Source organism: Tursiops truncatus, chromosome 14 (genome assembly GCF_011762595.2).
Source record: "Tursiops truncatus isolate mTurTru1 chromosome 14, mTurTru1.mat.Y, whole genome shotgun sequence".
NCBI classification, from domain to species: domain Eukaryota; kingdom Metazoa; phylum Chordata; class Mammalia; order Artiodactyla; family Delphinidae; genus Tursiops; species Tursiops truncatus.
The window spans coordinates 63,257,194-63,283,079 of NC_047047.1; the positions used below are offsets into that span (position 1 = coordinate 63,257,194).

A 25,886-nucleotide genomic window follows, 5' to 3' on the forward strand; every position below is an offset into this window, starting at 1 on the left:
TAGCTAGGTACAAATCTAAAAAGGATGTGCAAAACTTCTAGTGCACCAAGAACTATAAGACATCACCAAGATAAATGGAATACCTAATTTAGCATAAATATATACTAAAGAATATTACCATGTTAATGGACTGGAAGTCTTAATGTTAAGATGTCAATCCTCCCAAACTGACTTATATTCAAACCCCATATTAAAATACAATAAGTTTTTTGAGTATAAATTATCAATCCAATTCTAAAATTTAAATGGAATTACTGAGATCTAATGTACAGCACATTGATTATAGATCATAATACTGCATTATATACTTGAAAGTTACAAAGAGAGTAAATCTTAAATGTTCTCACCACAAAAAAGAAATAGTAATTCTGTGACGCGATGAAGGTATTAGCTAATGCTATGGAGGTAATCATTTTACAATATATAAATTTTTCAAAACAACACACTGTACATCTTAAACTTGCTCACTGTTATATGTCATTTATATTTCAATAAAGCTGGAAAAAATGGAAATACAAAAGACCCAGAATCTTTATGAAAGAGCACCTTTAAGAAAAAGAATGTTGGTGGATTACACTCCTAGGTATACACTCAAGAGAACTGAAAACATACATCACAATGAACACTTAACACAAAAATGTTCACAGCAGTATTTTTCTTAATAGCCAAAAAGAGGAAACAACCCAAATGTCCATTAACTGCTGAGTAGATAAACGAAATGTGGTATATCCAAAAAAATTTTTAAGTGGTAAATATAAAATGGAATATTATTCAGCTACAAAAATGATGTACTTAGACATGCTAAATGGACAAACCTTGAAAATATTAAACCAAGTGGAAGAACCCAGACAAAAAGGTCATATACTATATGATTCCACATTTATGGGAAATGTCCAGGGTAGGCAAATCCATAGACTCAAAACAGATTAGTGATTGCTAGAAGATGGGGGAGAGGGGAATTGGGAGTGACTGTTAATGGTTACAGGGTTTCTTTCTGGAGTGATTAAAACGCTCTGGAATTAGTGGTAATGACTGCACAACACTATGAAAACTTCATATATAAATTTTCTAAATCTACCAAAAAAGAAAAAAAGTTGGTAGATTTGTACTAGCAGATCTTAAGACTTAACATAAAGTTACAGTAATTAAGACAATGAGGTACTGGCATAAGGCTAGATAAACTGACCAAAGGAACAGAAATGACCCACACAGATAGCAAACACATAATTCTGAAGAGAGGTGACATTGCAGTAGAGTGAAGGAAAGATAGCTTTTCCCCCACAAATGATTACACATCAGAAGAGAGAAAGAGTAAACTAAGATGAATTAGAAGAAAATACCCATAGTAAAAGAAGAGATTTAAAAGTTGAAATTATGTCAGTTATAGTGATGAAGTATAACATACATGAAATTGGAGATGCAAAAAGAAAGAAGATAAAAAACAGGGCAGAAGCAGTGTTTCAACAGTTAATGGCTGAGATCTTTCTAAAGCTGATGGAAGATACGAAGTAAGCATTCAAGAAGCTCTGTGAATCCCAACCAGGATAATTACAACTGAAACCACATGTAGGAAATCATAGAAAAATGCTGAAAACAGAGAGAAAGGAGGTGAAGGGGAGAAATCAAGGAGGGCGGGGGAAGAGTATGAATCTCAAAAACACCTTGAAAACTGACAATGACATTAAAAAAGGAATAATAAGACTGACAAGTGATGTCTAACAAAAACAGTGTAAAGTAAAATGAAAGATTACCTTTAAATAACTAGAAGAAATAATAGCTGGCTTACAATTCTATAACATGTGAAATACTCTTCAAGAATGAAGATGGGGGCTTCCCTGGTGGCGCAGTGGTTAAGAATCCACCTGCCAATGCAGGGGACATGGGTTCAAGCCCTGGTCCAGAAAGATCCCACATGCTGCGGGGCAACTAAGCCCATGCGCCACAACTACTGAGCCTGCGCTCTAGACCCCACGAACCACAATTACTGAGCCCACGTGCCACAACTACTGAAGCCCGCGTGCCTAGAGCCCATGCTCCACAACAAGAGAAGCCACCGCAATAAGAAGCCCGCACACCACAACAAAGAGTAGCCCCCGCTTGCCGCAACTAGAGAAGGCCCGTGCACAGCAATGAAGACCCAACGCAGCCAAAAATAAAATAAATAAAATAAATTTATTTTAAAAAAAAGAATGAAGATGACATATCTTGATCCAAACAAGCCAAATGTAGAAAGTTATTATTATGATGTTCAGAAAAATTTAATTAAGTACTGAAAATTAGATGATACTATGACATTGATTATACATATTTATTAGATTATGATAAAGTGCATCATAATAAACCATAGTTAACTTAGATAATTATAATAAAAATGGAATCAGTTATTAAAGAGGACATCTGCATTGTTTAAGATACTATGTATGCGGGGCTTCCCTGGTGGCGCGGTGGTTGAGAGTCCGCCTGCCGATGCAGGGGACACGGGTTCGTGCCCCAGTCCAGGAAGATCCCACATGCCGCAGAGCGGCTGGGCCCGTGAGCCATGGCCACTGAGCCTGCGCGTCCGGAGCCTGTGCTCCGCAACGAGAGAGGCCACAACAGTGACAGGCCCGCGTACTGCCAAAAAAAAATAAAAATAAAAAAATAATAAAAAAAATAAATAAATAGATACTGTGTATGGATAATGGCTGTCATTTATCTAATTTTTCAAGAAATATTTGAAATTTTCCTATAGAAAACTAAGTTAATTCATCATCAGTAGACAAGAACAAAAAAAGTGATCTTACAGAGTTTTCAGACATAAAGAAAAATCAAACCACAGAAAAGCTCAAAAGCAAAGAAACAGAGAAATGAAAATGGAGTTATGAAATAAATCCAAATGAATACTGAATATAAAAACTATAATAATAACCATGGAATTAAAAAACATATAAAATTAAGGTACAAAGCCACATTGCCATATAAATTAGAAAGGTGATAGATAATGTTCAATATATTAGCACTGTATGGTAAAAAGAAAAGCAACTGGATTTCTGGATGTCAAGGGTATGTGTATATTATGCTCTCTGGGATGATTGCTAAAAATATTATAATAAAAAGTAGAAAAATAGCTCAATAAAAATACAATCACCAATAAAATGGAAACAAAGGAGAAAAAGAAACATCTAACAGGCAAGATGAGAAATCTAATAGAATATATGAAAAACATGGTAGATTTGAATCCAAATATATTACTAAGTATATTAAATGTAAATAAACTAAATACTCCAATTGAAAGAAGGGGAGGAAAAAAGCAACTACATTCTGCTTATAAAAGACATGACTAAAATGAAAGGAGACACTGAAAAGCTGAAAGTAAAAAGCAGGAAAAATATATACCATGCAAATAGTAACTAAAAGAAAGCTGATAACTGGTAGAGAAATATCAAACAAAGTAATTTAGGAAAATCAGTCTTAGAGAGAGAGAGATAATACCTAACGATAAAAGATTCAATTCACAAGAAAGATACAACCATTCTAAATTTATATGGTAGCTTCAAAATGTATAAAATAAAAATTGTTGAAACTAAAATAGACAAATCCACAGGTATAATGAAAGGAATTTAACATGCTGATCTTATTAACTAAAAACAAAAACAAACAAAAAAAAAAGATGAAATAATCAAAGACAGAGAATTTGAAGACCACAATTCATCCAAGTGGATATACAGAGCACACTTCACCAAGTGCAGAGTAAACATTATTGTCAAGCATTATTGCTGATCCTCTGCAATTCCCAATAAATTTTGCAGACTGACAAAGTATTTCTTTTGACCCCACAGCATTTTAAATAGAAATGAATAAGATGATAACTAGAAAATCTTAACATGCTTGTAAATTAAGGAGTGCATTTTTTAACGTTACTTACTAAAGTTGAATATATGAAAACCCTATAAAGCAGCAAATCAACTTCTACAGTCATAGCTAAGAGAATAGTGTATCCACTAGTACTAACAGCACTACAATATAACAACCTAAATGTCACTCAAGAGTACACAAATCAATAGTGGGTACATAAATTTTGTTTTATTCAGAGAGTAGAATCGTAAACAGCAATGAAAATGAACCAACTATCTATATATGCAATGATATAGGTGAATTTAACAACGATAACATGGAACAGAAGGCTGACCAACAAATACATAAATGCAATTCTATACTATACACACCCTACTCAATCAGTGTTTAGGAACACGTAGCTAAGAGGTTATACAAAGAAACAAACAAAAACCAAGAAATGATTACTCTAAAAGTTAGGACAATGTTTACCTTTTGGAGAGAGTGAGGGAAAAATAAATGGAAAGGGGGCACGAAGAAATCTTTTTTAGAGTACTGGAAATGTTATTTCTTGACTTGGTGGTCACATGGGCAGTTTATGTTGTGATAAATTGCTTCACTATACAATTGTTTTCTGCACCTTTCTGTATGCGCATTATATTTCACAATTAACATGTTTCAAAAGAAAAGGAGACAGGAAGCTGAGAGACTACAGTCATCTTCTAGCACCTTATGATCACTAGTCAGGACTCTGCCCTAACATTTAGTAAGTATCCCTCTGCTGGTGGTGGTTTCAATCTGGGTGGAATACAGAGGTGAACGCTTATAAAAGCATAGACTACCTTTGGAAAGACAAGAAACGGGTCCTACTGTACGTTTTACAGGAGTAGAAATGGGTAGGAACGTGAGGAAATACTTTTCTTTTTCAAACCAGATCTTTTATGTTTTAAATTTTATAACTTCTGAAAGTATTACTTATTCAAACACATTAATTTTCTTAAAATAAAAAATTAATTTCATGACAGTTCCAAAAAAAAAGTCTGATTTAGAACCAAAGAGTTTTCTGGAAGTTTAATTTCTTGTTATCGCATGTTTCCATACCACTGTAAATATATAAGTTTCTACAAAATGACTGCAATAGTCCAAGAAAACAAACACAAATGAATTTTGACCCTTCTGGCATCTCCATATGAAATATAAAATTTTATTTTTAAATTAAAACTCTCAGCTACATAAGCCATGAATTTCACTTAGTGGTTACTTCTACAATTGGAAGATACAAGATGATTCTGAATAAAAAGGCACTCAAAGGACTGTTAATTTCCCTTTAAAACACTTTGCCATTCTGGACCCAAGTGCAAGATTAAATTTTTCATGACTTCTCAAGCAAACTATTTTTACTTTCTGTTAGACAGTTGAAGAAACAAAAAGACACCTACTTACAAAAAACCATCAACAGCAGAATTCATTCAAGACAATATTCAAAAACACTTCTGGGACTGTAATATAAATGTAAAACCATATACCAATATTTTTAATTATAAAAACTTCAATTATTTGTGCCCAGATAGAACTAACTGTAAATAAACACTGATCCTACAATGTGAAGAAAAAACACAGAAAGTAAGATATACAGAATAAACAGAAGTTCTTCTCACTGATTATTCATTTAAAACATCAACAACACCATATATTCAACACACACAAATACTGGTTCATATATCCAAAGTTGTTTTAAACTAGCTGAAAAAACAGTATTTCATCTTCACTCATCTCAACCTTCTCAAAGACATTACCAAATATACCTAATTACATCATGATGCCAAACTGACCATCAAGACTGATTGCTGAAGGTGGGTAATGAAAATATAGTCTATTGTACTCGTCCCTCTACTTTCGTTATGTTTGATATTTTCCAAATTAAAATGTTTCTAAAAATGCACATACATAAAACAAAAAGATTTAACATAGGGTTCTAGAGGGTAGGAAAAAACCCATGAATAGACTTAGAAAAGAATATGAAACCACTTATGATTTTTCCCCAAAATGTGCCTCCTACCAATAAGTTTCTACTAAACATGACAGCAAAGGAATTTACATATACTATAAACTGATATGTAAATACTGATATATCACTTTATTACAACATAAAATATGTAATAAAAGAATGTATATAATAAGAGAAGGTATATACCAGTAAACGTACTTGCATCATCCCTTTCTATTCTGGTTCCATCACTAGTTGACACACAAGTAAAGTGCAGAGGTTCAACTTCTAGAAGTCCAGTGAGAGATGTGAAACTACCTTCAGCAGCTGTGCAACTACTGACCTTTCCATTTCCTAATACAAAAAAGAGACAAGTTTTATAAAACGTGAATTAACCTTAAAAAGGCAATAGTCATATTGAGAATTATAGCTACTACTTCGATTTTAAATAGAAAGATGTATAAATGCATAAACACAGGGTTTACACAGGGCTTCAACAATGGACATGGTATTAAGAAAACACACAGATACTAGTCTCCTTACTACAAAAGCAGAGTTGCAGAGAAGCAACCTAGTGGCCATTCACATTAACAAGAAACTATAACAAGTGATTTAGATTTTAAATGAGGAATAGAAGACAAAAGAAAAACAATTAATAAATAAATAAAATAGATTTTAAATGAGGGGAAAAAATAACCAGCTACTTAGATTAGCTATTACTCAATCTGTTTAAGTATGCAAAATACCAGAATACATTCTATGATGTCAACAGTACAAATGACACTTATTAAAAACTAAAAAAAATTCTAAAATATTAGCAAGGTTTATCTATAAATTTTATATTTTGAATATAATATCAATATTCTAGAATGAGATATGCTACCTTATAATCATAAAAAGTTTAAGTTGGCACATGTAGTAGTAAGAAAGAAAAATCAAATGGTCACAACTATGCAAATCATAAAACCACAGTAAGAGGACTGGACAGAAGAACACAAAAGAATTAAGAGTGGTGTATATCGTACAAGGGGAGGAAGAGGGAAGGGTTATTTTTAGTACTTTTCAAATGTTCTAATCAGAGCACTACTTTTAAACAGAATTCTTTAACACACAAAGTAAAACAGAAAGAGAAGATGGAAAGAATGGAGAGATATGAAAAATATCATCAAACATCTGAAGGAATAAATTAAACGCAAGACTAAACTGTCAAAACCTTGTTCTCCAACGTCCCATTGGCACCCAGCATAGGACCTGACACGTGTGTTAAAAAAATATTTATTGAGCACTTATTCAATAGAAGACATGGGAGATACAAGAAAAGGGACAGGCCCTAGTTGTCATGAAATGCATATTCTGTTCAAGGTTACCAGGTATTAATTAATTATACAACTGAACCAAAAAAAAATTCCTATGCTTTACTTAAGTTCAAAGGATAAATAAATCAAGGGGAAATCAATCTATGCCAGGGGTAATAAAATACTTCCATGATGAGGTGATGAGACATATGGGAAGAATAAAAGATTTTTATGTCTTTATTTCACTGGGACGGGAATCCAGGCAGAAGAAATGACATGAGTGAAATCCCTTCAGTAGGAAGGAACATGACACATTAGCGAAACTGAAAGAAAAATGTGCCTAGAGGAACATTTCTCAACCCTAAAACCCCTCTACACATCTTTAAAATAATTAAAAGAACTTGAAAATTGAGTTTTCATTTATGTTGGCTCTGTGTGTGTGTGTGTGTGTGTGTGTGTGTGTGTGTGTGTGTCTATACAGAAATATTTATCAAGGTAGAAATTTTAAGATGAGAATATTTTAAACATTAATTAGTATAACAGTAATAAACTCATTAGGTATAAAACTAAATAGCATCTTTTGATGAAAAATGACTGTTATGACCAAGAAAACAAGGAATAATGGTCGTGCCAAGAAGGGCCGCAGCCACATGCAGCCTATTCGCTGCACCAACTGTGCCCAACGCGTGCCTGAGGATAAGGCCATTAAGAAGCTCGTCATTCGGAACATCGTAGAGGCCACAGCCATCCAGGACATTTCCAAAGCGAGTGTTTTCGATGCCTATGTGCTTCCCAAGCTGTATGTGAAACTGCATTACTGCGTGAGTTGTGCCATTCACAGCAAGGCAGTCAGGAATCGTTCTCGGGAAGCCGGGAAGGACCGAACACCTCCACCTGGATTTAGACCTGCTGGTGCTGCCCCATGACCTCCACCAAAGCCCATGTAAGAAGCTAAGTTCTTAAAGACTAAAGAAATACTGCCCCCTGGAAAGACAATAAAATGGAAATTATACTTTAAAAAAAAAAACAAAAATAATGAGAAGACTGGTGATGTTTTATATTCTTGCAAATCTCTTTAAAATTTGGCTTATCAGAAGGTAGTTGGATTTGTCTATCTGCCTCTGCATTCAATGTATTACAATAGGATGCTCTGGCAGAAATACATGAAGAAACGCCGACCCAATACAAATATGTGATTGGAAAAGAACGGAATATTTTAATAAAGTATTAAATATTCAAAAACTTGGAAAGTGGTGGTTTAGGATTAGTTGCAATACGGTATCTGAAATCTTAAAAAAAGAACTTCTCAAACTCTATCTTAAAAAATCTTAAAAAAAGAACTTCTCTGGGCTTCCCTGGTGGCGCAGTGGTTGAGAGTCCGCCTGCCGATGCAGGGGACGCGGGTTCGTGCGCCGGTCCAGGAAGATCCCACATGCCGCGGAGCAGCTAGGCCCGTGAGCCATGGCCGCTGAGCCTGCGCGTCCGGAGCCTGTGCTCCGCAACGGGAGAGGGCACAACAGTGAGAGGCCCGCATACCGCAAAAAAAAAAAAAAAAAAGAACTTCTCAAACCCATGCTTGATGTTGAATCACCATGCATCAATCATAGGGAAAATACTGGTCCACTGCTATATACAGATCTTCCAAATGTTAACACATTTCATCATATAATATCAGAAAATGACATTCACTAATATCATCGTAGGCCATCAGAAAAGTCATTAAAGCTCATTTCAGAGGAAACAAGTTTTCCAAAATTCTAATTTCTGCTTGAAAGTCTGCTTCTAATATTGGCAACAAATACTATCAACTGGATGAATACTGACAGGCATTTTTTATTCATTTTTGAGAAAATACCTGCCAAATAATCAAATCTGAATAAACGTATTTTATCAGTCATTCTTGCAAATAAAAATGGTATACACCATGAAATAAGCAACTAGTTCAGCTTATAACTCTAACAACTGCACAAGTGCACTTCCTTGAAACAACCATGGTTCTTCAGCATGCAGCAGAAGTGTTTCATGCACACTTCCCATTTCATCACAGAATACTTAAAAGATGCATACTCGTGAGTTCAAAATTTAATAAAATTAACAATTTTTACTGTTTCATCAAAGGTATTTCTAAGTGAAACTGCCATACTTCTTACTCTAAGTGCATGGGGAAGAGCATCAGGCTTTTGCACAATCAGTATGAATGTCAATGCAATGAGAAAAGGCAAGTAACATTGTTTTATCATGAAAACATTTAACCCGTGGACTCCCTAAAAGGATCTCAGGAACCCTGAGGGGACCTATGGACCACACTTTGAGAATCACTGGGCCACAGAAAGAAAACTAACAGGGCAGATCACACAAGATGTTCTATGCTATATTAGAGACTCTGGACTGCACAATTATGGAAAGAAATGAAAAGTATTTTAAGAAGAGACAGAGAATGATCAGATCAGGTTTGCATTCAAAAATGATTGCATTCATTGCATTGTGGAGAATGTATAGAAGTGAGCCAAGAACAGATGCAGAATGACCAGTTAGAAAGCTATTACTGTAGTCCAGGTTCAAAACGACTGTGGCTTAGATCGTAATACTGCGATCGTGGGAAGTAAGAGAATGGGCAGATTTGAAATATATGTTGGTGGAAAAATAGAATCTAACGACAGCCTCATTGTGGAGGATGAGAAAGAGAGGATAACATTCAGATTTCTGTTTTGTGCCATGGATGCCATTAACTGAAAAAAGGAATGCTGGATGGTGAGAAATAAAATGAAGAGACGTTCATATGGAGACATATATCACGACTTCTAAGTCCCTTCTTCTGGGACTATGATACTCTATAATATAGAGCATGGCTGCTCTTGCTTATTTAACCCCCAGGCTTGGCCTGAGCGTTACGGTCCTCTCCTTACGTTCTCTCTATAAGGAATTTCATTCTATCCTAAGGAGTTCAGAAGGCATCTACAGGTCTAATTCTAACCCCTCCTTTGAGTTCTATTCATAATTTGACAAGTCACTTAGATAGAGACACACTGGCAGTAAGGTAGTCAGGAGCCTAAGTCATCAAACAGAGGAGATAACACCAGTATCTAAGGCAGAATAAGTCATTAAAAAGCAAGTAACAGACCAGAAGTAAGGTATGACCTCTTTCATTAAAAATGCTCATAAACACATGTAGCAAATAAGTCTAAATAGCTAAGCATTCTGTTAACAATGGTAATCTAAAAGGATGAAGAGGTTAGAGTTGAGACATTTTATGTTTTATTTATATTTCTATATTTGATTTTTCTCTTTTGCTTTTTTCACAACTCATAATTTACAAACCTGAGACTAACTCCCAAAATTTACTTATAATTAATGTGGTAATTATCATAGTATATTTACAAATAAATTTTTTAACATTTTGGTTTACTAGCAACACCTGCAGTAAGTTCGGTAAGATGGAAGAAAACAAAAAACAAAGCGATCATTGCTCTATCTGACAAAACTAGAAAAACACCAAATTCCAGCACCTGAAAAGATTATACAAATAGTGTTATACATTCAATCCTAAAAACATATTCTTTAGAAATGCATACAAGAATACATGTAACATGGTGTACCAAGTTCACCTCAGGAGAGTGTGACAGAAGATGCAGAAAATTATTTTTTCTTTCTGCATCTTTGCTTATTAAAATAAGTATAAATTAATTTTATTTTCATATTTTGTAATATGAAATAACATGTTCTTTGAGTTTATGAACAACAAAGGCACACCACATAAAACTGAAAGGACTACAACAAATAACCAAATTTTAATCTCTTATTAGCATTAACGTCATACTGACATGCAATGAAACACACACACACACAAAAACCAAATTTGCAACCCTTTCAAAAATAACTTCAATATTTTTTGAGGGGGGAGTTAAGAAACAAAGGCAAATAGTTTAATGACTCACGGATACTAAAGTTAAGTTCTAAAAACTTTTAGTTCTCAAAGATAGAATGTAGTGACTACAATCTATTAAAAAATCAATGGTAACTTAAACCCAAGATATAAAATTCAGAAATTCCTTTAATAAAAGACTTTACTACCTGAAAGGACATCTGATAAATCAATTTCATCTGACTGGACACCAATGCTGCTGTTGTATACATTTTTACAAGAAGAGCCACTCATCTCCAAATCAAAGAGGACTGGATCGAATGGTGAACTATATAATCCATATCTGAAAAATAAAATAATGTCCTAACAATTTTCCTGTCAGCCATCTAATTAACAAATTATCTATTTACTTAGTTTTCAAAGCAGTTTTTACACAGGGCAGAAGGCGACACTATTAACTCCTTAAATTCACTGAATCTCAACTGTGTTCCCTGAAAACCTATACTCCAAAAGATACAGTCCAGAGACTCAATAAATGTGATTTCAATTAAGCTGATAACTAATGAACCAAGACAACCTTCATCTGCAGTCTGAATCAAGAAAGAGCTATCAAGCACCCCTCCCTTGCCTCAATCATTACATTGACTCAGCAGAAGGTACAAAGGCTTTGAGTAACATCTCATTGAAATCAAGATTTCTAATCTATAAAGATTACAAAAATCCTTGCTTTAAATAAGATACTTCAAATAATGAAGATTAGGCAAGAACTCAAATCTAACCTTTAGCTATTTCTTAGTTCATTATGTTTAAGTTTTAGAAAATCAAACAGCAGATAAAGAATACTAGTTAACGGCAATAAGTGATTTACATAATTTTGCTTACAAAGTTTTAACAACAAAGAAACAAATTACCTTAAGTGCTTCTACCATTAGCAAGATACACCACTTTTAAGTATTTTAATATAATTAGCCCTCTGAATAACCATCTCCAGGACTTCCAAAGTTGTTAAAGGGAATTATTTTCAGAGAAAATAAAGGGAAGAAAAACTTAAGCAAATATATATAATAACAATTATGTGCAAAGGTGGTATCATATCCAAAAGGCCCATGATTAGTCATTTCATAGATTAAAATACCTTGTCTGAAGCAAAGCCTCCATTGGTGTTAGCCTGTCCTGTAACTGTCTGGACACAGCAGTAAGCAGAGATGCACACGCGGTACTGCACCCAGCCAAATCTTCATCTTTAACATAATTCAGTAAGACAAAATACCAGTAGACCGAACCTGAAAACAACAACAACAAATCATTTGTTTAAATCACTGTTTCTTTTCCTCATTTTTCTCTAACAAAGAGAACTTCAGATTTCATATTTATCAGTATGTCCCCTTTTCCTAGAAGGATTTTCTGGAAATAAAATCTGTAAGGGCAAATTACAAAGAAGGACTAACTCCTTGGAGGACTCTAAGAGGACACTGACAAAGAACTGCAATCATATTTTTTGAGAAGTGTATAGGATCAACTTAGTCGTTTAGGTTTTCAGTAACGTGAGATGACTCTGAAGGACATTTTATAATAGCTAGAAAAGCGGAGATGTCAGGTCCTTCAAGCCATCTTTCCTAAAACACTATTTCTCTGTACTAAAAATTTCAGAACCAGTTGATGGCAGTGAGCTACAAATAATATACTTTAGCAAGTGAATGAAGTATAGTTATTCCATACTGCCAGTTAGATACAGACCAAAGGTGATAGTAAAAGGTGACCATGATGATGTATTTTAAGACTCTAACTTGAGATATCTAACTAAATACATCCCATAATTTAAGCACCCTACCACTAACACTATCCTCAAGAAACTGTTTTAAACACCAGAGACTATTAAAGTGAGCAACCAAGTCCAAAACATTCTACTCTATAAAACAAACAGTTCATAGTCTTAGTCAATATATGTTCAAGGTAAATATAAACAGACATTTTGTCTAAATTAAGGTATTGATAAAATAACCATTTATCCTAACTTTGAGCAAACTTTTTTTCTGGTATACCACCAAGATCAAATCCTTGTGGAATATGTTTATCTCATTGAGATAACTTGTTGAATGGTTATTTATAAAATAAAAGACTGTGAGAAATGCCCACAAAAAACTAACACTAGGTAAAGGACAAATCTGTAGCCCTTCATAGTAAATTCCTACCTGATAACTACATTCATTTTTGAATGGCATTTCCACAGTCTTTAGGTGCTGTAAAAAGAAAAAACAACCCACTGGCTCCTTTTAGGGAATCAGAGTTTGCCACAGACCCTACCATTCTCACACAATATGTTTATGAACCATTCTTCTTATTTATGTCATCTCTCTGGCACTTACTGACATTTTAGTTTGTGAACAACCAAGCAACTCAATTATTTTAATGAAGTACAGAAAATGTATGAATTGAGATGACCTGGTTATTTACATAAATCTCCCATTAACTTTTTCCTAAAAATATTATCGAACAGAGAGTATCTGCCTACCCAATCACAATTTAAAACCCCTTAAAAAACAGATAAGCTACAGAAAAAAAGAAAACTAATTGAGAAAAAAAAGAAAGTTACTACACAGCCCCAAGCATACTGTGAGATATTTCCTAAGGCTACAGCTATTTGTGATTGAACTAATTTCACATACCACCAGTTGCTGCTGCAGGTAAGAACGACATATTATCAAGTAAGGCCTTCAACAGAACAGATCCAAATCCTGGTTGACATGGGTCACATTTGCCATTACTGAAAACAATTTTAAAAGAAAAAATTTAAATACATTACTCAAGGTTTAAATCCAACTCTAAACATGGTGTAGTACTTTTAAAATATTTAAAATGTGTTCATACAAATTGGAAGAAAATCTGCCTTAAAGCCCTATAGACATGCAGAAAGATAGTAGGGATTGATTATACTAAGGGTCTTTGTAACTGTTTTCTTACACATTAAACCACTCTTTTTTTTTTTTTCTTTACCAAAAAGGGCTAACAAGCAGGTATAGTCAATATAGACTATTAGCTTTTAAACACTTCCTAGATAGTTTCAGGGTTTAGAGAAAATGATCTGCATAACACTACAAATAAGTCTGGTAAAATTATTATGTAACTGGGAACAAGGCCTCAGGTGAACAATCCAAAGACAATCAGGGACAGTAGGAGTGCAAGTGGGGAAGGGATCCCCTTACCAAACTCCCCGAAGTCTTCCTAATAGGCAAAGAAGCCTAGTAGAATTCTTTTATTACTAGATTTATTTAACATGACATTTTGCCCAAAAAAAACCCAAATTTTTTCTTAGAATCTCAATAATCCTCATCAACTTTTGAAAATCCTCTTAAGTTATACATATATTCAACAGGGACCAAATAACACTATAGACAAGGTATCCCCTGCCAAACTGCAGGTGCACCTGCAACGTATATTTTCAAATTAAAAAAAAAAACAGGGGCTTCCCTGGTGGCGCAGTGGTTGAGAGTCCGCCTGCCGATGCAGGGGACATGGGTTCGTGCCCCAGTCCGGGAAGATCCCACATGCCGCGGAGCGGCTGGGCCCGTGAGCCATGACCACTGAGCCTGCGTGTCTGGAGCCTGTGCTCCGCAACGGGAGAGGCCACAACAGTGAGAGGCCCGCGTACAGCAAAAACAAAGAAAAAAAACCAACCTGATACACAAGGCTAGAAATCGTGCACACTTATGGGCTATGCTGCGTCCTGCCTCAAAGAAGCAAACATGTACAATGTCTAAAAGACATTTTCGTGTTTTTGAAAGCAGGCTCTCATTTCCTTCCTTTGAGCTGCAAAACAATAGCAGATGTTTAGGCTCATCTTGAACTTCCAATCATAACATCCAAAGGGCAATCCGTGGTAAATAAAATCTTATTAACCTTCCAGGTCCATTTGAATGTACTCCAGCTAACCAACAAAGAATATCTAACACAAGGCTCTGGGCATGTTCTGTGATTTGGCCATCATCTGCTTTTCTACACAAAGTGTTAAGAAGTTTCTCATGAAATTCTGAAAACTGTAACATGGCACATCGTTGCACTCTACAAAAAAGAATATATAAACACATTAACAACCAAAATAGAAAAGTTAAAACTAAAGCTATTTCAACCTGGTTGGACAGATAATGTTTCATTTGAAATCATTACTATCACAATTTAAAAAAAGAACTTTTGAAAATTCCCAAACACTATAAAGACACCAGGGATGAACCAATGAAGTGGAAAGACAATATATACCATCACTGAGATAAGTTCTTAAGAGAAATGAAAAGCAAATAAAAATTTTCAAGTAAAAGTCAGGATTTAAAAATTTTGTGTATTTTGGTATATTTATTGGAATTCTTCCTTTGTACTCCTATTACTTTAAGAATAGTACAAGAAAATGAGGTTACCTTTCCTTAGAAATTGAAGTTTTCTTAAATCTTCGGATGGTGACTGAGACTTCCTGAAGTAAGTCACAGCCCCGGAGGTTTTCGGATTTACGGGTGCCACTTGCATTTTCATTCTTAACATTAGAGGATTTTTCCTAAACATACAAAAATAAATAACTGAATGAACAAACAAATGAAACAAAAAAATTATTTACTATTAAAGTCTATAAATAAAAGAATATAACTGAATTATGGCTATCAAAACATAAATCTCAAATTAAAATGACAGCTTTCACCCTCATATTCAGTAAATGACTAATTTAGCCCAGAATTATAACAGGGAAAGAAAGAAAGACATAGTCGGGCTTCCCTGGTGGTGCAGTGGTTGGGAGTCCGCCTGCCGATGCAGGGGACACGGGTTCGTGCCCCGGTCTGGGAAGATCCCACATGCCGCAGAGCGGCTGGGCCCGTGAGCCATGGCCGCTGAGCCTACGCGTCCGGAGCCTGTGCTCCGCAACGGGAGAGGCCACAACGGTGAGAGGCCCACGTACCGCAAAAAAAAAAAAAAAAAAAAAAAGAAAGACATAGTCACTGTTTAAAGGTAATAATCCAATGAATTAAGATTATAAAGCCAAAGTCTTGAGTCTAAGTCCCAGCTACAGCTCTACAAGATATGCGAGCTCCCCAATCTCTAAGGTTCACTCACTTTCAACATGAAAAACTGGAGGTAATAACACCTGCTCTGCCTACCTCAGAGTTATTTTGAGGATTAAATCAGATAAAGTACACAGAAGTCCTTGAAAAATTGGAAGACCTATACAAATATAAGATGATTAGTGTTACTGGTACTGCTATTGTTGCTTATGAATAATGATGATAGAGAAACAAAATCTCTCCAGAGTTCAGGAAAGTCCAAGATCAAACAAGTATGAGGAAACTGCATGATATATAGCTAGTTGTAGAAAATGAACCATGAAAATTAAGATACATCTCTAAAATCACTTCTCAACTTCTGTTCCTGCAGTCTCTCAAATGTTTACAAAACAAACAAACAAACAAAAAAAAGTAGTGAATTATCAGTAGAGGGCAGAGAAACAAACTCTCACACCCAAGGAACTAAGAATAATTATACAGGGAAGTACCTGCTAACAATTATTCCCTACTGAATGTACTTTATATAAGCTAGGTAGTCGGCTTAAAGTTAATTCAAATATTTTCTCCTTGATTATATTTTTTTAACTTGCTGCAGAGAAAAAATACAAACAAACAAAGTGTCTACTGATAAATCAATTATGGGCCATACTACTTCTAACAGTGTGTCAAATCTCAACCATCATGTTTAAAACAGCACGTTACAGTTCAAAATGATACTGTTTCATACCTTGCCTGCTGCAACTTTTGCCAAGAGTGAAGCAAGTGAATAACCCTTGTTACTCTGGTGTTTTAGGGATGGAAGTCTTACTACCGGACGTATACCACCATTACAGATCTCATCTGTTCCTCTTTCATTCACTGCCTTGACATGGATTAAAAATGAACGATATTTTCCTCCTGCCATACCTAGAGGAGTGGTACAGAAGGGGGTAAATTATTCAATCACCAAAAAATCAAATTGTTTTTTGTCTTCCCAGAGCAAGTTAAATTAACTCCACAAAAAGAAAAATAACACTTGGCCAGAATTTTCGAATTATACTGTTTACATACAATATGGCTAAATAACCTTTGGTAGCAAAAGAACAAAAAGCACAGGAGTTATATGAACAGCCTAAGATAGAAAGTTTTGACACCTCGCATGTTTTACCCCAATCAAAGAAATTATTCATTTTAATAACAGAAATTTTGTGAACTACAGAAAAACACAAAGAAAATACTGTCATTAAAGCACCACCCAAAGATAATGATGTATATATGTGTATCCATCCAGTCCTTTAATGCACGCATGCACAGACATACATATGTGAATGCATACATACACATAAGCATTATAGTATTACAGTTGAAAAAGCACAGGCTTTGGAGCCACTACCTGGCTTTAATAATGGTTCTGCCATTTTATTAGGCATGTGACAAATTAACCTCTCCATGGTTCAGTTTCTTCAAAAGTAAATGAGAATAATAATAGTACCTACCTCAAAGGTAACTGAAACACTTATAACTGCATGGCACAAAGGAAGCACTCGATAAATATTGGTTGTTATTATCACTAGCTTCAATTTTATATGGTTTTAACTAAGTTGAGATCATACTATACAATCTATATGTAAAATTTATTGCAAAAATACCCTCAAACTAATATACCCATGAACAAACCATAAGCTGATTGTTGCCTAAGCAGGTATGAAATCCTTCTGTAATTACAAAAGCTACTTTTGTTGTTTTCCACTGATCTGTCTGCCTACTGTGCTAGCGCCACACTGTTAACATTCTTCTTACTGCTGCATTATTCTAGGTTCTAGAATCTAATAAGACCCTCCACCTCAATCTTCTTTTTCTAAATGTCTCTGGCCAACATCATCCTTTTATTCATCCACAAAAATTTAGCAATCATTTTCTCCAGTTCAAAGTTTTAGGAATTTGATGGGAAGAAGAGTCATTTCTACTAAATTCTGGGAAAATTAACACTTTTACATTATTGAGTCTTTTGAAATACATGTTACGTAATTTTATCCCCAATTTTGTCAAAGCCGACATTTTAATTTTCATATAAAATTTTCAGTTTCACACTCTCATTCAACAAAATTAACTTATACTCTCAGCAATATGAGAGAAGAGATGTTATTAGTTTTGCTCACCACTGTAACCCAGGATGTGGCCTAACACATCATAAAGTTAAAGAGTCTCATAAAGTTAATGAATGAATGAATAAGATGTAGTCAAGGGAGTACATTCAAACTTGTGTATATACTATGTCTGCAGCTAAAGGTAAGCGTGTGAATAGGGACAAACATTATGAAGGGAATGTACACAAATTAAAATAGTTGTTACTTAGGTGGTCAGATATTTTCTTGGTTTAGGGAAGGATCTCCACACCTTACCCACCTCCAATTTTACTTTAACAATCAAGGTAAGCGTCTCATTTGTTGGCTTTTTTTATTCACCCCTGAGATACAAAGGTGAAATAAATGTCCTACTACTGCAATATCTAATATCTTACAGATATAAGATATAAAATATACATTAATTATAATTTGTGCTTAAGACACTCAGATCATTACATCTGATACTTTCAAAACTCCTCTATAAAAATCCCATAAGCGAAGATATTATAACAATATACAACACTCTGAAGACACAGGACTTTAAATTGATGGAAAAGGCAAACATGCCAGAACATGATGTCTGGTTATTTGAAGAATTCTGTATGTCATGCTAAGTCATCCTACATTCATCTTCTTTATGCTTTTTTAAAAAGCACTGAGACCTTCAAGACACAGAAAGTAGGATCTGAAGTTTCACATAACAATAATCACTTATGAGAGGAAATTACCTCAGTTACCAGGAAACTGATGGAATCACTAATGAAAAGTCCCCCAAAAAACAATCTTACTTTTCTGAAATCAGTTTTTTCTAATCTACTTTTACAATTGTGGGATTATTTATTCTGCTTTTGTAAAATATGTTACTTCACCTTTAACAAGTTTGGGGCTTGTTAACGTCAACATCCCAGCATGCCCTGATAGATCAAGGCCACTAGCAAGCCATACTGGCCCACACAGAATGTCTTCTTTATGATCTTCTAAAAACGGACATAATCTAAGACCTAAAAAGAAAAATACACATTTTTAAGTTAGCTTATAATTTAAAATGTAATATTTAATAAGCAAATATCCATCCCATTTACATGTAACAGCACCACACAAAATTCCATATTTGAATGTGTTCAGATAAGAATTCACTATCATGCTAAGGAACTATAATCAATTATCTGATATATTATGTTGCTTTTCCACTCCCATATTATTTACATTCACCTTGATTAAAAAAAAAATTATAGAACCATGACATGATTTCAAATCTCAAGATATTAAAAAACAAGAATGCAAGTATTAGTGCAGCTGTGTTCACAGAGATGCGCTGAAAGTTAAAGCATACTGCCAAAGCAGAATTATAGGTTATTTTTAACTGTGTTCTTAAAACCATGTTTTTGCAAGCCATAAGGAAATCTTTGCCCAACATGATGCATTTGGATCACTACTCCTTTTACTGTCATGGACAACAGCTCTGTAATTTAACTCACACTGTGATTCCTCTACATCCATGTGCTGCATTTCTTCATTCAAATCAACCAGGGACGGTTTCCCATTTTGTTCCACTTCAATGTTAAGAGCTGGAGACAAAGGAAAGGTGATCTGCCTATCTACTGCTGTTTCTAGAGGATAAAAATATTAGTAAACTTAATTTTGCTTAATATCAATGACTTATGTGCCTAAAATTCTAAAATTCTCTGTTAAACTGGGAACTGCAGTGATTTTTATCACAGATGCTAAAATGGTTGTTAGGAGAAGAAGAAAATTAGATTCAATTGTTTCATACACTCTTCTCTCTTTTAATGGTGGATATTCACCTGAAGAAATAATCTGCTGGCAACTAAACTAAGAATTCTTACCCTAGGCTACACAGTACTGCACCTGCAGACTTTTGAAAATACCAACACCTAAGTCCTATCCCAATTACATCAGAGTCTGTCATGATTCAAAATAATACACACACACACACACACACACACACACACACACACACAAATACACACGTATATATACAAACGCACATATATACACAAACACATACATACATATTTGTGAAACAGGAAATTTTTCAGGTTTCAATGTTTTTACCCCTGATGTGAAGTAGCCATTTTACTCTTAAATTATCCCCAGTTTTTTAAATTATCCTATTAAGAAGAAAACACTGAGAAATAACATCTAGTTTCCAATATGCCAAATATGTACAATCTATTTTAATAACTCAATACATCAAATTCGGAACTTGTAAGAAAGATAAATAAAGATGAATGTATTTCTGGCATTACCTTCTGGGTTTTACTAATAACCTTAAAAGAATATGTGACTCCATAACAAAGCTCTTTTCCCAATCAAGGCTCCTCTTAGGAAGAGAAATGCGTAAGTCTAGTAATGCTAAAAGTGAAACTAACTCACACAGGAACTAACTGCATTTCCCAAGAACCATAATTAAATTACTCAAGTTTATGCAAGTCTGAACAACAATGAGTTACTGAAAAGCTCTTAAATGTTCTCTGGATTAACTTTTCTAAATAGAACCACAAAAAGTAAAGAAGGAAAATACCACAGGGGTGGGGGGGCAAGGAGGGACGTCAAACCTAGACAGCCAAGTTGAAAATTCGTTTTTTTAAGAAACCAACTACAAGATAAAATCTTCAAATGTAAAATTTGATCCATTCTTACCATTGACTTTCCCTAAGCCTGGAGCTTTATTTTTCAGCAGTGTCACTTGTATCTGTGGAATATTGGTGATGTTTGAGTTCAAAACAAATTTGAAGTCCACATGTCCAACCATACAAGCTTTAGGTAGAACCAATTCAAAAACGTGTTCATCCCAACTGTTGCTGTCAAGTAAGGGAGAAAATAGTAAATAATGCGAAAATCTTTCTTCAGCCGTAACCATCTTACCACTAATATCACCTTTCATACTCTGATTTGCAGCCTCCAACAAAACTTAGTGCTTCTCAATCAGATCAGGAGAGAAGATAAGCAGTTCTACTGAGAAAGATTAAACTTAGGGCAATGAATAATCTTACCTCAGGAATCTCTACCTGCCTTCGGAACTGTACATTCCAAAAAGCCCTTGTTCCCCTAAGTGTGAGCTACTGGGCATCAGAATTACGTGCAGATTCATGGGGCCCACCCTGAATCTAAGAGAGGGGTCACAGGAATCTGTATTTTAAAATAAGAACTTTTTGTATTTCTTATACATGTCCATTCTCTGATTTTAAATTCTACATATATGCTGTAAAATAAAACTCCACTAAATTCCAGATTCATATCCAAATGCCTACTAGGTATCTCAAACTTATCATAAATAAACCCAAATTACTTGATAACTAACTTCAATATCAGTAAAAAGAAATTTCATTTCTCAATCCAAAACATTAGTCATCCTTAACTATTCTCACTCACACCAGATGCTCAGTATATTAGCATACACTATTCCTTCTACCTCCAAACTATATGTGACCACTCCTCACTTCCTCCATCAACTATCATCATGGTCTAAGTTACCATCAACAGCACCATAATTACCTGAATTACCACAACAGCAATCAAGTTAGAATCCTTGCTTCTATCACTTCCCCCCAATACACACACCACAACCACTCGTAATCTACTACCAACACAGCAGTCTTAATGTATCCTTCTAATATATAAATTATATCGCATCACTCCTACATTCAAAACCATCTAACATCTTCCCATCTCACTCAACATGAAAGTCTCACTATGGCCTATAAAGATGGTCATGATCTGGCTACCAACCATTTCCTTTGATCTCACCTCCTACCACTCTCCTCCATGTTCACTGCACTCCAATAGTAGTGTCCTTGCTCTTCCTAAAATTCATAAAACATACCTCTCAGGGTCTCTGTACTTGCTATTGTCTCCAAATTAATGCCTTCATGGAGGCCTTTCTGAGGGCCCTTATATAAAAAAATATCACACATATCTTCTCTCCTTCTCTCACGCTCACACACATGTACACACCCAACAACTATTCTATCACCATACTGTTTTAACATGCTTCAGAGCTTTTATGACTATATATGACATAGTAGATATCTGCTACTGTCTGTCTATCCCCACCAGAATGTAAATTCCATGAAAGCCATATTATTAGTGCCTTCAAAAGTACTTGCACAATTGGGAGACTGGGATTGACAAATACACACTGCTATATATAAAATAGATAACTAATAAGAACCTACTGCATAGCACAGGGAACTCTACTCAGTACTCTGTAATGGTCTATATGGGCAAAGAATCTAAAAAAAGAGTGGATATAGGTATATGTATAACTGATTTACTTTGCTGTATACCTGAAACTAACACAACATTGTAAATCAACTATACGCCAATAAAAATTTTTTAAAAACAGAAAAAAGGAAAACTCATATTAAAAAAAAAAAGTACCTACACAAAACAAACATTTAAGTATTTAGTCACACAATCCACAAATTTATTTAACAAACTAACTGCAATGATGGATTACTCTTAGCGTTTTATCCTACAACTAAGAATATAGGAATTTCTAAAATTAAGGTGACAAATGAAAGGAACAAAGCTGTTAATATGCAAAAGTTAAGAAAAGAGTAACATATATAATAATTCTATGTTGTCTCTAACAAATATATAAGATGAGCTTGGAAGAATGTTTTACCTGTCAGTCTGTAGTTTCCAAGTTCTAGTATGCTGAGCAGCATCTCCATGATGTTGCTGATGCAAATGCTGAGGATGCCTCCTTTGCTGCTGTTCTTGTTGAACTTCTACCCAGCATGGAGGAACAGTAGCTGAAAACCGTGGAGTCAAAGTCTCAAAGCGGGTTAGCTCCACTAGAGACGTCAAGATGTCAAGGGTAAATGGCTGGTCCACCAATAAATCAACTCCTTAACAACAGTGAATGTAGAATTTGAAATAGGTTTTAAAAAAAGTTTTAATCCATGTTTTTTGTCTAGTCAATTACAACATTCACCAAATGGCCTCAAAGTTAATAATGTAGGCTCAGATACCTATATACAACTAAAGCAACTAGCACTGACTACATAACTAGCATTAAGAAAAATCCATCTTGAATATTTTAAATTATAGAAAGGGTACTTATTGGAGAAACCTAAACTCAACCTGTTAGAAGAGCCCTGACTGAGCTTTAACGAGCACCAGGTTAACAAGGGCAACAGAAGTAGTGGTGCTGAAATGCAAGCCTGACTTACATCAGATCAATAATTAACTTTTACACTTTGTCATTTACAAAACAAAATGCTAAACATCTGCAAGCACATAATATCTGCCCCTCTTTACTCTATTAAAAAGTAATTTTTAAGAAGTCAAAGCTATACTGACGGCAAACAAATACTTACAAACCAAAAGCTTAAACAGCATTTTTTCCACTTCTGGGGTAGTTAAGAATACCTTGTATACATACCAGTATTATAAGAGTAACAACCTGCTTCAGAGAGATTAGTTTGCGTTTACAAACATATGTATTCACATCTGTGAAATGCCTAACGTAGAACAAAGCTGAAAAACTGTTGTTCTTATTCCAATTAACAAAAATAACTTTTAAAAAAGACTAAAATATGAAATCTAATAAGTTTACAATAGCTTCACAAAGAAAGTTTACACTGCATTCTATAAAATTATTACAAGTGTACTTCAAATTACATTTTTCCTCAAAGCTTAGAGCTTTTAGAAATCTGACTGGAACTGTATTAAATGTTGTTTGTAAACATTAACAGCATATCAATGCTCCTTCTTTATTTCTTTATAATCTAATTCATCTTTACTAAATAGTATTTTTATGGAATTTATATGAAAACTCTTATTACACCAATACCCTATAAAATATGAAAACATTCAATATGTTAGCTTTTTAAACCAACTTGTGTAGTTAATCAAGACAATCAAGTCTAATTATACATAGCAAGAGACATGAGTCACTTTATCTCAACCAGAGGATAATCTTGCCTCCCCAGGGCCATTTGGATGAGGATAATTGTGTGTGCTACAGCAATCAAGTACGTAGAAGCCAGAGATACTCCTAACACAGCACAGGACGGTCCTCCCACAACAAAGAATTACCTAGTCCGAAACGTCAATAGTGCTGAGAATGAGAAACCCTGCCTTACGGTAGTAAAGACTGCTATATATTATACAAGTAATCACTAAAATTAAGATATATTATACTAGTAATCACTAAAAGTTTCCCTTTGGTGCAAAGAAGAATGATCAAATGCACAAATATAAGTATTCATGAAGAACAAATACCAACTTCCTGTATTATTTGTTTGGAATACATTTGAGTTTAAACACATTTTTTCTTTAAAGATTCATTAAATTTCTTTTAAATGCTAGGTTTGGGGAATAAAATGTGGTAAGTGCTAAGAATAAAACATAACAGCACAATGGAAGTACAAAAGGACTGTGGTATAGGGAAAGGATAAGGAAAGAGAGCTTAGTGTAACATATGAAGAGCATGAAACTGAATACACTTAAGAAATCATGAAAAGTTTCCTATAACTGGAGGTTGAGAAAAAGACTAGTTATTAGCCCACAGAGCAAGTAAAGATTTTTAAGCAGGAGTAACAATGCTAACATTACTTCTTTTGAAAAACAAGTTTTGGAGGACAGTAGAGAAGATGGGTAGGAGAAAAGGCAAAAACAACAAACAAAACAAAACCTATCTAAAGGTTCACAATGGGGCAATGAGAGTCTGAATATATCACCCCTGAGAAAGAATATTTTTTCAGCATTTTTATTCCAGTAGTAATGTTAGTAATATTAGCCATTCCACTCACTTTACACTTACTTAATGAACTCTTCTCTTTTTCATATGCTTTGTTGCTCCCTAACTAGACCGAAAGCTCCTTAACGACCAAAATAATGTTTTTACCTCTTAGGTGACTTCACCAAAACTGATCAACCTACCACAGGTTGAGAACCATTTCTTATTCTAATGTTTACAACATTTTCCAACTACTGAAAAAATAGTGATAAACAATAGACAAAAACAAGCCTGGCAACAGAATGTCCACAAGGAAATGAACTCTCTCAAAGTAACCAAGAATTGACTATAAATGAAATAATGTTTAAGATAATATAAGAAAGATCCAGAAAACTTTGAACATCACAAGAATTTGCATTTTTAAGAATCATTTTAAAAAGTTAATACCATACCTGAAATGCCAGGACTTGAAGGATTTGATAAAGGTTTGGAACCTTCTGAAGACGGTTCTATTCCTTTAGAAAGAGATCCATCCACTAGTATGTCAGCTTCATCAATATCATCACAGGTTCCTCCAATTTGGAGAAAATGAAGCTCACCACCTACAGTGTAGTAAAATTCCATCAACGTAGGTACATGAAAAATAGGTAAACAGACAAGTGTCTACTACTTAGTTAAGAAACTTAATTTATTTTAATTTCACTCAAAAGGCAAAAAAAGAGGGCTACCAAAGTGACATATCTCTAAGAATTCAGAAATCAAACTGTCAAGGAAAATTAAATTTAATGATGAAAATGGCAAATACATAAACATATGTAAAAATAGTTATTTATCTAGTACTTACATGTGTAAGACACTATTTTAAATGCTTAATTCATTTAGTCTTCACAAATAACCTTGAAGTAGGGAGTATAATTGTGGCCACTTTACAGATGAGGAAACTGATGCACTAGCTATATTGGAATCCACAGCCCAATCTCTTAATCACAGCAGTAACAAAACTGAACAAAGATTCTTAATTTTTTGAAGCATTCACAATAAAATGAAATCAAATCAAATTTCTATTTTTC

The 25,886-nt window shown here is 34.4% G+C and overlaps 1 protein-coding gene and 1 pseudogene across 9 annotated transcripts in view; one reads left to right on the top strand and one right to left on the bottom strand.

The window, feature by feature from the left end:
• BIRC6 (baculoviral IAP repeat containing 6) overlaps window positions 1-25,886 on the bottom strand; it is a 238,238-nt gene that overhangs the window by 151,067 nt on the left and 61,285 nt on the right. For 7 of the 9 annotated variants that reach the window (XR_004521845.2, XM_033838758.2, XM_033838754.2 and 4 more), the window contains exons 11-23: window positions 25,269-25,418; window positions 22,756-22,981; window positions 20,769-20,929; window positions 19,583-19,714; window positions 18,974-19,105; window positions 16,727-16,905; window positions 15,367-15,500; window positions 14,855-15,016; window positions 14,633-14,764; window positions 13,624-13,721; window positions 12,093-12,240; window positions 11,167-11,300; window positions 6,008-6,154 (exon numbers count right to left, since the gene is read on the bottom strand). Coding sequence is in view for 8 of the 9 variants with exons in the window: in XM_033838758.2 (XP_033694649.1) it covers window positions 6,008-6,154; window positions 11,167-11,300; window positions 12,093-12,240; window positions 13,624-13,721; window positions 14,633-14,764; window positions 14,855-15,016; window positions 15,367-15,500; window positions 16,727-16,905; window positions 18,974-19,105; window positions 19,583-19,714; window positions 20,769-20,929; window positions 22,756-22,981; window positions 25,269-25,418 (1,935 nt within the window). In the remaining variant the exon portion in view is untranslated. The remainder of the gene's footprint in view (window positions 1-6,007; window positions 6,155-11,166; window positions 11,301-12,092; window positions 12,241-13,623; window positions 13,722-14,632; window positions 14,765-14,854; window positions 15,017-15,366; window positions 15,501-16,726; window positions 16,906-18,973; window positions 19,106-19,582; window positions 19,715-20,768; window positions 20,930-22,755; window positions 22,982-25,268; window positions 25,419-25,886) is intronic. The other 2 variants (XM_033838755.2, XM_033838757.2) reach the window with 2 other exon arrangements.
• On the top strand, window positions 7,695-8,053 carry LOC101323507 (small ribosomal subunit protein eS26 pseudogene; annotated as a pseudogene).